Here is a 14,984-nt window from a genome sequence, read left to right as displayed (position 1 = left end):
ACTTCAGATTAAAGCAGCAGCTTCTTGAGCGGGCCATGAGGCTTGCCTCAGTAACAGGAACAATCAAGGAGTGTCTGGCTCCTAAAAAAGCACCTGACTTCTTGACTGAGCACAGATTCCTTGCCCAGAAAGAAGAGGGAATGCTCTCCTTCATCAGGTCTCCCAAGAAAAAGAACCCAGAAAATGAACTGGGGGCATTCCAGACTACAAGGAGATTCATCTTCTCTGTGTAGGGAAAGTACAACTAGTACCATGAGTCTGCGGGTATGTGGGCTAGAGCTCGGCTGTCGACCCTCTCAACAGTTCCATTGCAGGACCAGGGGTACTCCATACTGTCGACTCTGGTACTGCCTTGGGGACATCTGAGGAATCCAGTACCAAGGAACATTGTCTGTTTCCACACCAATTGTATACCAGGCAACAGATTTGCTGTGCCTGCCTGTCCTGACTTGCTGCTTATTCAGGAACAATTGACTGCAGTAGTGTTATCTGTGGTGTCCTCAGTTCCATCTGAACCAGGGCAGAATTATTGTTATTTACAGCAATGTCCTCCACCCTGCAGTTTACCTACGGTCTAGAGGTGCAGCCGTCTTCCTCATTGGCACTGAGGGGATCACCAATGGGGACAGAATCTTTTATACAGACATTGATTATAATGTAGTCTGCATCTGGCAGGACTGAGACCAGCTTCAATGCCTGCTCCAGGGCCAAATATGAGTGTGAGGCTGGTACAAGTGGTCAGAAGCCATTGACTATTCCTCCTGTACTAATGACAATGTCAGGTTGGAACACAGATGATGCAGGGCATTTGGTGGCCCCATCAGGAGCAGCTCCCCTGCTACCATCAGATTATCTGGAAGGGTCCTCAAAGTGGAGTTTGGAGGCATCTCACCCTGCTTCCTCCTATCGCTTTCGATCTTGAAGGTCATTGAGACAATGGGAATCATGGTCAGTACCGGGATTGGCACCATTACCACCACAGAGACAAGTGCCCCTGGCTTAGTTCCTACTGGCCTCCGATGCCATATCCTTATCTGCAATGGCCTCCATGGAATCTCTTGGAAATCCCCCAGTTGGCTAAGTCCCAGCCATCTGCTCATTCTAGAGCACGATCACCTGTACTGTTGGTAGCGTCCCTCCAGGAACCACCAGTTCTGCAGCCACTGGCTGAGGCAGTTCCAGCTACACTGGAGCTTCCTGAATCGGACTGTTGGATGCTATCCCACAAGGAATTCTGTTTGTCCCACCTCCACCTTACTCCTTATCACCAGATGATGTAATGGTATCAGAGTCCTCATCTTCAGTACTGGAGGATTTCAGGTCATTATAATATCTGCTCAGAAGCATAGCATTGGCCTTAAGTCTTCATGCCAAGTTTGTTCAGAAAAACACCCATAAACTGCTGGATATCCTCCAGCCATGGCTCCTGCGAGAGAAGCACTCTCTATAAACAAAGTGATATTACAGCCTGCTAAATTGCATGAAATATCCTGGCTTTGTTAATGCTCACAACAAAACTCACTAATAGATATTATGTGCCTATGCAGGGTTTTGAATGTTTTTTCCCTCATCCAGCTCCAAATTCCTGTGTTGTGATGGCAGCAAATGAGTGAGACAGACAGGGGAGATACATGTCTATGCCTAAAGAAAGACAACAGAAAAGGTTAGATTTGATGAGGAGGGAGATCTATTGGACTTCATTCTTGCAAACTGCATATTGCCAACCAGCAAGCTCTGTGGCCAAGGTATGGTTTTTGTGAACTGGGACACTATGTCCAAAGTTGAGGATAAATTACCAGAATCCTCCAGACAGAGTTCAAAGCCTTTGTTACAGAAGGCCCGTTAGTGGCCAAGACATCCTTACAGTTAGTTTCTGGATCTAATTTTAGCCAAACCACCCATCCTCTCCTGTCTGAATGGACAATCTATTTGACTTAAGTTTTGAGAGCATGGCTCCAGTTGTGATCATCATATCCCAGTCTCATTTATTCAGGAACAGGTTCTACAGGAGATGGGATTGGGTTATGCCATTAAGATCCTATCCCCCTACTCTGTACCTTTTCAGGGAGCCCTCTCACGAGTCATTGCTTTTGTGGCAGGTACAAACCCTGTGTGCTCTGGGGGGCTATAGAGCAGGTTCCTCATCATCTTTGCAGAAAAGGATTTTAGTCCCTGTATTTCTTGACCTCCAAGTCCAAAGGAGGAATGAGACCGATCTTTGATATCTTTGGTCACAACAAATTCATCTAGTACATTTTTCCCATGCCAGTGGTTCCAGACAATTCAGCATCTTCATTGGGATCACCAATCGCATTCTTCACATATGATCCGGGTAAGCCTGAGGTTACTGGACCATACAGCAGCCTACAAGTACATGGTGCAACATGCAAGACTGCACCTTAGATTAACTTCAGCTGCCACTGAAGAGGACTATCACCCGAGTTGCTAGCCACTGGACACTACTGTCTGAGTGCCGCCGGAGATATGCGACTCATTACAATGGTAGACAGAATACAACATGTGTCAGGAAATCCCTTTTGCCCACCCTCCACTAACCAGAAAAAACGGTTACTCACCTTTGAAACTGTTGTTCTTCGAGATGCGTTGCTCATATCCATTCCAATTAGGTATGCGCACGCCGCGTGCACGATCGTTGGAAAATTTTCTACCCTAGCAACACGCGGTGAGTCGGCTGTGGAGCCCCCTGGAGTGGCGCCTTCATGGCACTGGATATATACCCCAGCCGACCCAGCGCCCCCTCAGTTCCTTCTTGCCGGCTACTCCGACAGTGGGGAAGGGGGGCGGTTTGGAATGGATATGAGCAACACATCTCGAAGAACAACAGTTACAAAGGTGAGTAACCGTTTTTTCTTCTTCGAGTGCTTGCTCATATCAATTCCAATTAGGTGACTACCAAGCCTTACCAAGGCGGTGGGGTCGGAGTGAGACATCGCTGAGTGCAGAACCGCTGATCCAAATGCAGCATCGTCTCTGGACTGCTGTACAAGCGCATAGTGAGCGGCGAAGGTGTGGACCGATGACCAAACCGCCGCTCTACAAATGTCCTGGATCGGGACGTGAGCCAGGAAGGCAGTTGAGGAGGCTTGGGCCCTCGTGGAGTGGGCGGTGAATTCATTTGCAAATTCAACACCATTAATCTGGGCTTGAATAGGGACTGGGAGTGGCTGGCTCACTACAGAAGCAGCTTTTCCTCTCCTGGAATTGACACCTCCTCATCTATTATTGGGAGTGGACTACATCCACCCTGATTGAATTGGCCCTGTCAACACTGGTTCTCCACTTGTGAAGTAACTCCCTGCTCTCCATGTGTCAGTATATAATGCCTGCATCTGTAACTTTCACTCTATGCATCCGAAGAAGTGAGGTTTTTACTCACGAAAGCTCATGCCCAAATAAATCTGTTAGTCTTTAAGGTGCCACCAGACTCCTTGTTGTTTTTGTAGATACAGACTAACACGGCTACCCCCTGATACTTGTCTTTATGGAAGACTGTATATGGAAGCTCAGATGTGAGTGCCCTGATTTCAGAAACACGCCTTGCTGAAGTGATGGCTACAAGGAAGGCTGTCTTCCAAGATAGGTAAAGGAGTGAGCAGGTAGCCAATGGCTCGAACAGGGGCCCCATGAGCTTGGAGAGAACCAGGTTAAGATCCCACGCCGGAACCGGTTGACGTTGCTGTGGGTATAGACGGTCTAAGCCCTTGAGGAATCTGACGAGCATCGGGTTAGAGAAGACCGAGGAAGCGTGTTCTCCTGGGTGGAACGCCGATATAGCAGCTAGGTGAACCCTGACCAAAGATATCGCCAAGCCCTGCTGTTTTAGGGATAGGAGATATTCAAGTATAAGCGGAATTGATGCCTGCAAGGGGGACGTGGCCTGCTGCTCACACCAACAGGAGAAACGCTTCCACTTGGCCAAGTAGAAGTGATCCTACTTCCCAGCAGAATCTGTTGCACGGGATGTGAGCATCATAGCTCTGTCCGATTCAGCCATGGAGCATTCATGCTGTAAGGTGGAGCGATCGTAGGTCGGGGTGACAGAGTCGGCCGTGGTCCTGAGAGATCAAGTTCTGGCACAACGGAAGCGTGATTGGAGTCTGTACCGATAGCTCCAGAAGCATGGTGTACCAGTGCTATCTTGGCCAAGCTGGAGCGACTAGAATCATACGTGCCTTGTCTCTGCGTAGCTTGAGCAGTACCCTGTGGACCAGTGCAAATGGAGGGAAAGCGTAGAACAGCTGGTCTTTCCATGATAGCAAGAAAGCGTCCGACAGGAAGCCCGGAGATCGCCCTTGGAGGGAGCAGAACACGTGGCACTTCCTGTTGGCGCGTGAGGCGAACAGGTCGACCTGGGGAAATCCCCACGTCTGGAAGATGGAATGGATGATATCCGGGCGAATCGACCACTGGTGCGTCTGGAAGGATCTGCTGAGACGGTCCGCTAGAGCGTTCTGGACTCCAGCGAGGAACGATGCCATGAGATGTATCGAGTGGGCAATGCAGAAGGAACTGAGGGGGCGCTGGGTCGGCTGGGGTATATATCCAGCGCCATGAAGGCGCCACTCCAGGGGGCTCCACAGCCGACCCACCGGGTGTTGCTAGGGTAGAAAATTCTCCGACGATCGTGCACACAGCGCGCGCACACCTAATTGGAATCGATATGAGCAAGCACTCGAAGAACAACAGTATTTGCCAATGCCTCCACAATAGGTTGGGGAACACATCTAGGAATCATGTATCAGAGGGGTAGCCGTGTTAGTCTGGATCTGTAAAAAGCAACAAAGAGTCCTGTGGCACCTTATACACTAACAGATGTATTGGAGCATAAGCATGCTCCAATACATCTGTTAGTGTATAAGGTGCCACAGAACTCTCTGTTGCTTTTTACATCTAGGAGTGTTACAAGTTCATGGTTTGTGGTAAGAACAGGAACCTTCCTGTTATATCAACATGCTGGAACTTCAAGCAACATACAATGCCTGTTGGGCTTTTCGGAACCACTTCCTGGGGGCAGCGATTCATATTCTCACAGACAATACCACTGCAATGATGAGCAAGCAGGTGGGAGCCAGCTCCATCCAGCTTTATCAAGAGGCAATAAAGTGCTGCATCAAGGACGGTATTATACCCACAGCAGCTTACTTGCCACGCTCTCAGAACCAGCTAGCCAAGTAGCTCAACAGGGCTTTCTCAGACAACCACGAGTTGTCCCTAAAGAACAGTGTGCTGAGGTCCATTCAATTGACCTATTTGTGACAAAAGGACAACACGAAATGTCAGTTGTTTCCAAGCAGGACTTGGCCTGGGATCCCTTACCAAAATGTTACAAGTGAATTGTAGAAGGGACCCGATGTATGCCTTTCCTCCTATCCCTCAGATTTATCCTCAAGCTCAAACTGGAACATACCAAACTGATTCTGATCACATCAACATGGCCAAAGCAATGTTGGTTTTCTGACCACTCTAGCCCTCAAACTCACAAGTCTGTACCCTCTTCTTCGCAACCTGCTGACTCATCATAGATAGGTAGACTGCTGACTGCCAGATGAACAACTCACTGCATGGATGCTGCAGGGCTAAATGAGAAGGGGCAATTCCTGGAAGCAGTTAGGGAAATTCTGCTTAGTAGTAGAAAACCAGTTACAAGGTCCACCTATTTGTCTAAATTGAAACAATTTTTGATTTGGGCAACATCCAAGCAAATTCAGCCCACATCAGCTTGGATTCAGGATATTTTTGGATTATTTGCTGCATTTGACATCTTCGGGTCTAGCTTTTAGCTCCCTGAATGCTCATTTGGCTGTGATCTCAGTTTTTCACCCTCCCATCCAAGGAAAGTCGGTATTCTCAAACCCCATGATAGTGAGGTTTTTTTTTTAAGGGTACTATTCTCCTTTTTCTACCAGTGAAGGAAATCGTGCCATTGTGGGACCTTAACAGGGGGCTGGCGGTGCTAAAGGGCCTGCAGTTCGAGCTGATAGCAAGATGTTTACTGGCTCTCTTCTCACATCCACAAGATGAGTGAACAAGATACAAGCCTTAATGGCAGATCCTTGTACACTCAATTCTTCAAGAACAAGGTGGCTTTAAGACCACATCTAAAATTGTGTCGAAAGTGGTATCTCCATTTCACTTTAAACAGGTTATTTACTTACCTATATTTTTTTCCAAACGACATTCAAGTGCGGATGAACAACATCTATATCCCTTAAATGTCAGGCGGTGCTTAGCATTCTATTTAGAAGGGAGGGATAGCTCGGTGTTTTGAGCATTGGCCTGCTAAACCCAGGGTTGTGAGCTCAATCCTTGAGGGGGCCACTTAGGGATCTGGGGCAAAAATCTGTCTGGGGATTGGTCTTGCTTTGAGCAGGGGGTTGGACTAGATGACCTCCTGAGGTCCCTTCCAACCCTGAACTAAACAGTTTTATACATCATCTCAACTACTGAGCAGATGAAAGGACAACTGGTCTCCATTCAGACCATTTCCAAGTGGATAACTGCTCGTATTACCTAAACTCATGAAGTTGCTCATATGACATCCCTTCAGTCATTATGGGCTCATTCAATGAGAGATCAAGTGACATCAATTGGATTCCTTAGCGATATTTCAATACTGGATATCTGCAGGCCAGTGACATGGTCTTCTGTGCATACTTTTGCTAAACATCATGCTATCATTACGGCGTCGAGATTGGATGAAAACTTTGGGACAACAGTTCTGCAGTCACTGTTTAAATAGACTCTGAACCCTCACCTGCTGCTCAAACTGCTTGAGAGTCACCTGAATGGAATACATGTCTGCAACCACTTGAAGAAGAAAAGACTGTTACTTACCGGTATCGTAACTTTTGTTCTTCGAGAGGAGAGTGCATACATATATTCCACAGCCCACCATCTGATCCCTCAGCACTGGAGTCTCCAGCCTGGGGTTTCAGTGCAAAGAAACGGAAGGGGGGTCGGGACGGCACTGCCATATAGCCATGGGAGGGATGTGAAGGAAAAGGCATGAATGCCACTTCTACAGGTAGTGCTAGGCGCACACACACCTGAGTGGAATACATGTCTGCACTCACATCTTAAAGAACAACAGTTATCATACATATCTTTTATTTGGCCACAGAAATAATTTTTTTTTCTTTTAACCACCAACTTGCTTTTCTGGATTAGAGGAAGTTAGCATTTATCAGATGCTTATCATTTTGGTAATTAGGAATAGTTTCAAAAGGCACCTTCAGCATTCTGGGGCCATGGTCTATTCACTGCATACATGACAGGTCTTTTCTAGGCTTATTTTAGATTAGCATTATAAGATTTATTGTTCCAGAGTTTGCAACAGCTTTTCTATCTGCTTTTCAAAGCTTCTGATACCACAGATCAGTTTCACTTTGTACTGGTTCTGCAGAAACAATAAGACCAGCATACCAAATCTTAAAATTTTCTAAGCTGAGGCCATGTACAGTGTGTATATTTTAGTATCGTTGTTACGGGTGAGTGTCACATGGCATACCACAAAATGATGCATTGGGATAACTAGGAATGTTTATTCTGCATATCACACACACACACACACACACACACACACACACACACACACACACACACACTCCCCTTCCCTTACCTCTCTGGAAGTAAAACCTCTGCACTTTCTTGTCGTTTTATCCGGGGGGGAGCTGGCCTTGCACTATTGGGACGTGGTGGTCTTCTACAATAAACAAAAGATTTTTCACTTATAGCTGCAAAACTAACTACTAATACATGTCCATGTAAGTTACTAATTTATAGTAGGGCTGTCGATTAATCACAGTTAACTCGCGCAATTAATGCGAAAATATTAATCACAATTAAAAAATTAATCAGGATTAATCGCAGTTTTAATCGCACTGTTAAACAATAGAATACCAATTGAAATTTATTAAATATTTTGGATGTTTTTCTACATTTACATATATATTGTATTGTGTTGTAATTGAAATCAAAGTGTACATTTTTTTCATTACAAATATTTGCATTGTAAAAATAATAAAATAGTATTTTTTTCAGTTCACCTCACCTCAATGAAATCTCTTTGTCGTGAAAGTGCAATTTACAAATGTAGATTTTTTTGTTACATAACTGCACTCAAAAACAAAACAATGTAAAACTTAAGAGCCTACAAGTCCACTCAGTCCTACTTGTTCAGCCAATAGCGAAGACAAACAAGTTTGTTTACATTTACAGGAGATGATGATGCATTCTTCTTATTTACTATGTCACCATAATGTGAGAACAGGCATTTGCATGGCACTTTTGTAGCTGGCATTGCAGGGTATTTACATGACAGATATACTAAACCAGAGGTAGGCAACCTATGGCACGCGTGCCGAAGGCAGCACGCAAGCTGATTTTCAGTGGCATTCTCACTGCCTGGGTCCTGGCCACTGGTCCGGGGGGCTCTGCATTTTAATTTAATTTTAAATGAAGCTTCTTAAACATTTTAAAAACCTTATTTACTTTACATACAACAATAGTTTAGTTATCTAAAACAGCCTTATAGAAAGAGACCTTCTAAAAACATTAAAATGTATTACTGTCACGCAAAACCTTAAATCAGAGTGAATAAATGAAGACTCGGCACACCACTTCTGAAATGTTGCTGACCCCTGTACTAAACACTGATACATCCCCTTCACGCTTAGGCCACAATTCCAGAGTGTCCGACATGCTTCCATGCTGCTGACACTCGTTAAAAAAAAATGTGTTCATTAAATTTGTGACTGAACTCTTTGAGGGAGAATTGTATGCCTCCTGCTCTGTTTTACCTGTGTTCTGCCATATATTTCATGTTATAGCAGTCTTGGATGATGACTCACCACATGTTGTTCGTTTTAAGAACACTTTCACTGCAGATTTGACAAAACACAAAGAAGGTACCAATGTGAGATTTCTAAAGATAGCTACAACACTTGACACAAGGTTTAAGAATCTGAAGTGCCTTCCAAAATCTGAGAGGGACAAGGTGTGGAACATACTTTCAGAAGTCTTAAAAGAGCAACACTCTGATGCAGAAACTACAGAACCTGAACTATCAAAAAAGAAAAAAAATCAACCTTCTGCTGGTGGCATCTGACTAAGATGATGAAAATGAACATGTGTTGGTCCGCACTGCTTTGAATTGTTATTGAGCAGAACCCATCATCAGTATGGTGGCTGAAGCATGAAGGGACATATGAATCTTTAGTACATCCAGTACGTAAATATCTTGCGACGCCAGCTACAACAGTGCCACGAGAATGCCTGTTCTCACTTTCAGGTGATATTGTAAACAAGAAGCGGGCAGCATTATCTCCTGCAAACGTAACCAAACTCGTTTGTCTGAGTGATTGGCTGAACAAGAAGCAGGACTGAGTGGACTTGCAGGCTCTAAAATTTTACATTGTTTTGTTTTTGAATCCAGGTGTTTTTTGTACATATGTGACAGGGTTGGGTCTCACCACCTGGCACCTCCTACTGGTTGTCTCGGGAATTAGCTCTGTCCAGTGGAGAGCCCCCTCCCGGTGGTGTCCCGTCCGTTGTCTCGCTCTCGGTTGGCGTGTAGGCCCGCTTCGCTCTCCAGTTTGCAGCGTCCTCTTCCGGACCACTACCCTCCGGCAGTACCCCTTAGTCCATCCACACCGCCTTCCGGGGGGGGGTTAACAGGAGTCTTTGCACTGGCCTCAGCGGCCTGCCATAACCCCCAAGTCTAGCCCCTCTTACGTCAGGGGGCAGTTGCAGCCTGACTCGGCCACTGCTACGGCCCGGTGCAGCACACGGGGGAAAGGGGGGGGACCCAGGCCTGCCCGCTACTCTGGGTCCCAACCCAGGGACTCTCTAATGGCAGCCTCTCGGCCCTCCTTCTCTCCCCTTGCCTTTAGCCTTCCCTGGGTCACTTCCCCTCTAACCCCATTGCATCCTCTAGGCCCTTCTACTCAGGGCCAGCAGTCTGGCAGGTATCAGGCTGAAGCTCCACTCTGCTTCCCTGAGCCTGCCCAGCACTGCGCTGTCCTGGGTGCTGGTCTCCTGCTCAGGAGACAGACCTTCCTCCCTGAAGGTCTGGGACAGACTCACTCTCTTCTCTCAGAGCAGCCTTTTTATAGGGCTGAGCCTGGCCCTGATTGGCTCCCAATAAGCCCTTCTCTTATTGGCTGCCGGGCTGCACAGGCGCACTGGCCTGCTGCAGCCCCTTCTAGCATGGGGGTGGGGCAGACACGTCACCACAACATAATTCTACATTTGTAAGTTCAACTTTCATGATAAAGAGATTACACTACAGTACTTATATTAGGTGAATTGAAAAATACTATTTCTTTTGTTTTTTACAGTGCAAATACTTATAATCAAAAATAAATATAAAGTGAGCACTGTACACTTTGTATTCTGTGTTGTAATTGAAATCAATATATAAGAAAATGTAAAAAACATCCAAAAATATTTAAATAAATGGTATTCTATTATTGTTTAACAGTGTGATTACCTGCAATTAATTTTTTTAATCGCTCGACAGCCCTAGATTATAGGAAAACATAAACTGAACTATACAAATCTTAAGTGTTGTGCCTATAGAACAACTTCTCTCCTGGTATCACAACAATAGTAAGTATTGTGATTAGACTATGAAGCAACGTATAGAATGCGTTCCATAAATCAATACACAGTGATCCTTTGCACAGTAACCTTTTGCATCTAAAGACAATCCAAATCTTTTGCACCAGCTGAATGTCTGGCGCATCCTGTCAATAATATAGCTATGATCTGCTGCTCTATGTTTAGCTTGACTGTGAACTGCAGCAGCTGCATCAAATTCAGCATTAACAATAGAAATCTTAATGTAAAAGGGAAAGTTTGGTTTTGGCTCTAACTACAAGAAAAGAGTTACTAACTTATTCCACAATTGTTTTTCTTCAAGATGTGTTGCGCATGTCCATTCCATTCTTGATGTGTGCATGACCCAAGCACAGCTGTCGGAAATTTTTCCCTCAGTGGTACATCAGCTCAGTGGTTTGAGCATTGGCTGCTAAACCCGGGGTTGTGAGTTTAATCCCTGAGGGGGCCATTTAGGGATCTGGGGCAAAAATCTGTCTGGGGATGGGTCCTGCTTTGAGCAGGGTGTTGGACTAGATGACCTGCTGAGGTCCCTTCCAACCCTGATATTCTATGATCAGGGTAGTTCAAGGGCCCTCTGCTGCTGCGTGCCACTGCATGTAGGTATAAAGGGCAGAACCGCCCTGATCCTTCTCAGTTCCTTCTTGCCAGAAAATCTCCGATGGAGAGGAGTAGAAGGACAGGTCATAGAATGGACATATGCAACACATCTTGAACAACAACAGTTATGGAACTGGTAAGTAACCCTTTTTCCTTCTTAGAGTGACTGCGCAAGTGCATTCCAGTCTCGGTGGCTCATAAGCCATGAAAACAGATTGTGGGATCAGAGCCTATCTGAACAACAACTGAAGGGCAAGCTTCGTCTCAATTGCTGAGTGATGGCATAATGGGAAATACACATGTGCAACAAAGACCAAGATGCTGCCTACAAATGTCTAAGATAGCCAGGAAAGTCGCAGAAGCCTCTTGCAATCTTGTCAAATGTGCTGCCACTCTGCTTGGCGGATAATATTAGCCAAACTGTAGCACAAGAAAATACACAAGGCTATCCAAGATGATATTCTCTAAGAAAAAACTGGGAGTCCCTTCATTCTCGCTGAGATCACTACAAAGAGCTGGGAATAGAGACAGAACTGTTTGGACCTGTCAAGGGAGAATGCTAATGCTCTCCAGACACTCAAAGCATGGAGCCTTTTCCCCATCTTTATTCATGTGTGGTCTGGGGGAAAAAAACGAAGGTATGTAAATCGCTTGGTTGATACAGAAGCTAGATACTGTGGTTGAGACAAACTTTGGATGAGAATGCAGGTACATTTCATCTTTAAAGAAAACAGTATAAGGAGGGCCAGACATCAGGAAGGGCCTGCAGCTCACCTCCCCTCCTACCTAGCAGAAGTCACGGCCACCAAAAAATGCTACTTTCATTGAAATATGCAGTAAAAAAAGCAGGTAGCTAAAGGCTCAAAAGGACAATTTAAAGTTTAGATCCCATTAGGGAACAGGATCTTGTTCCTGAGGATACATCTTTCCAAGTCTTTCAAAGATCTTCTTGACATTCTATTAGAAAAAAGACAGAGCAACTATCCACCTGAGGGAGTAAGGCCAAGATAGCTGCTAAGTAGACTTTGATGGAACTAACAGAACAAACCTTGCTGTTTCAAAGACTGGTTTGGCATCCTCGATTGCACCACCAAAATGGTTGCTTAGCAACCCCAGGGCACTTAGATGGACCAGGAAATGCTGAAGCAGCAGCAAGAGCCAGTTTGCGTCTATAACTCCTATTCATTTTCCTCTATATACCCTGACAAGGTGTAGAAGTGGAGTAGCTGTGGTACAGCTGAGGACAAAAGTGCTTCCTAGACTTCAGAGTCATCTTAGACTCCTTTAAGCTGTGAAGTTTATCATCAGTCTGAGATTAAAAGAGGGATGGACCTTCAAATAGCAGGTCCTACAGAGTCTGCTGAACCTTCTGGGGCAACTCCAAAGACTGTAGACATGAGCATCTGGGTATGGTGATGGCAAAGGCAACGGTCCTAGAACCTGAATCAGCCATGTCCAAACCAGCCTGGAGTGACGTTCTTGCCATTCATTTTCCTTCATCAAATCTGAGGCTAGGAATAGCAGAGGAGTTCGGAGTCAGGGCCAGGCCAGGGTCGATAACAAGGGTCAGAGTCTGAATCAGGAGGCAAAGTCCATATCAAGCCAAGTTTTAAGCCAGGAATTCAAGACCAAGAAGCAGGAATGGTCGTGGCAGCTAGAGAAGATCCATGCTGTTGCCTGGATACTTCCTGGAACTATCCTTGGGTTTATATAGGGCAGGGAGCCAATTGGGAGGCATGGGGCTGCCGTCTGTCAAACCTTTGAGACGGAACTTCCCACGGTCTATGTCCACGGTGGGTCATGGAAAGTGGAGCGCAAGTTAGTTGCAGCTGCTGCTGGGTGGTAGCCGGGAGATGTCAGCTGCCCGGTAGATCTACAGGCCCAGGTTCTAGATGCATGAGGCCTTACAACTTGTCCTTAAATTTTAGAATGGCGTCCCAGATATTAAAGTCATATCACCCTAATAAAGCCCTCTGGTTAGTGAGTCTAAGCTTCAGAGTGGTAGCCATGTTAGTCTGTATGAGCAAAAAGAACAAGGAGTACTTGTGGCACCTTGGAGACTAACAAATTTATTTCGTGGGCTAAGACCCACTTCACCAGATGCATGCAGTGGAAAATACAGTAGGAAGATTAGATAGATAGATAGATATAGATACACACACACACACACACACACATATACACACACCAACTCTAACAAGACTAATTAATTAAGGTGGACTATTCTCAGCAGGAGAAAAAAAAAACTTTTGTAGTGATAATCAGGATGGCCCATTTCAAACAGCTGATCAGAAGGTGTGAGTAACAGTAGGGGAAAAATTAGCAAGGGGAAATAGTTTTTAGTTTGTATAATGACCCATCCTCTCCCAGTTTTTATTGCAGGCTAATTTAATAGTGTCCAGTTTGCAAATTAATTCCAGTTCTGCAGTTTCTCATTGGAGTCTGTTTTTGAAGTTTTCTCGTTGAAGAATTGCAACTTTTAGATCAGTTATCGAGTGTCCAGGGAGATTGAAGTGTTCTCCAACTGGGTTTTGAATGTTATAATTCTTGACGTCTGATTTGTGTCCATTTATTCTTTTGCGTAGAGACTGTCCGGTTTGGCCAATGTACATGGCAGAGGGGCATTGCTGGCACATGATGGCATATCACCCTGCCATAGAGTAATTTCTTCTACTGAACAAATCCAGCTTTTTAGCACCCCTTGATTTAGGGGTAGATGTCAGTTGCCCCTGGAGCTCCCACTCAACATAAGCTGATACTAGTGACCCCAGAGGGGGATGGGAATAAAAATGCTCAAAACCTGGGCGGGTTCATAATATTTATGCTCCACTCATTTGGATGTGAGAAGGAGTGAGGAGGAAGTTTGCCAGAGACACTTGCTAGGTTCTAAAATTGCCTCATTAAATTGTCAGTGCCACTCGAGATGGCGCAGCAGAGGCCAGGATATCAATGAAACGGGGAGAAAATTTCCTGACCTCTTCTACTTGAACCACTCTTTTTAAGAGCTTCTGGTGGACCCTCTAGTCATCAGAAGGGGGCAAAGGCACTCCTGAGGAAACTGCCTCACCTGGTGAGGAGAAAGATGAACCCAGCACAAGCTGAGGCTGTGTCTCCTCTGTTCATCGTCCTGCCAAATGTTCATGAACACCTTCTTCCTGCTTGGTATTGGACCCAATAATGGGCTTGATGAGCTGACTCATCATGTTTAGCTGAGGAAACTGAACTTGGGGAGGGTGATCTGGAAACAGGGGGAACCCCCAAGGGCAATTGAAAGGGCGCTGGACCCCAAAGTCTTGAAGGCCACATGTCCATGCCAGCACCACTCACAGGGTCTTGCAAGTGTACCCAGGGTGGTAAGGTCAGGGAGGCGGGGGGCGAACAGCAAGACACACACTGCAGTTGGGGAACATAAGAGCAAAGATCTGAGTCAGAAAAAGAGTCACCTTCTCCTGATCAAGGAGGGGCCAATCCAGTCACTGCCAGGGACTGATGCCAAGAGTCCAGGGAAGAGTGAAGGATAAGAGCTCCAAGACTCAGGAGATTGTCTCGGTGCTAGGAACTGCACTGAGGAGCTGGCACCACGCAGTACCACATAAGCAATCTGCATCGCTGGTAAAACAGCACTGATAAGCTCAGCAAGTCCACTGCAGCTTAAGACATCTTTGGAGTAGATGTACTGGGATAGTCTTTGACTGATGTGCAAGAAATGTAGACAGTGTTGAACTGATGAAGATGCTTCTTCAGGC

The 14,984-nt window shown here is 45.6% G+C and overlaps 1 protein-coding gene across 9 annotated transcripts in view; it reads right to left on the bottom strand.

The window, feature by feature from the left end:
• TRAF3IP1 (TRAF3 interacting protein 1) overlaps window positions 1-14,984 on the bottom strand; it is a 225,439-nt gene that overhangs the window by 43,417 nt on the left and 167,038 nt on the right. For all 9 annotated transcript variants that reach the window (XM_042859580.2, XM_042859581.2, XM_042859585.2 and 6 more), the window contains one exon: window positions 7,640-7,723. In XM_042859580.2, the coding sequence (XP_042715514.2) occupies window positions 7,640-7,723 (84 nt within the window). The remainder of the gene's footprint in view (window positions 1-7,639; window positions 7,724-14,984) is intronic.

This window comes from Chrysemys picta, chromosome 11 (assembly GCF_011386835.1).
Source record: "Chrysemys picta bellii isolate R12L10 chromosome 11, ASM1138683v2, whole genome shotgun sequence".
Taxonomy (NCBI): domain Eukaryota; kingdom Metazoa; phylum Chordata; order Testudines; family Emydidae; genus Chrysemys; species Chrysemys picta.
This window is presented reverse-complemented; position numbering and strand designations above follow the sequence as displayed.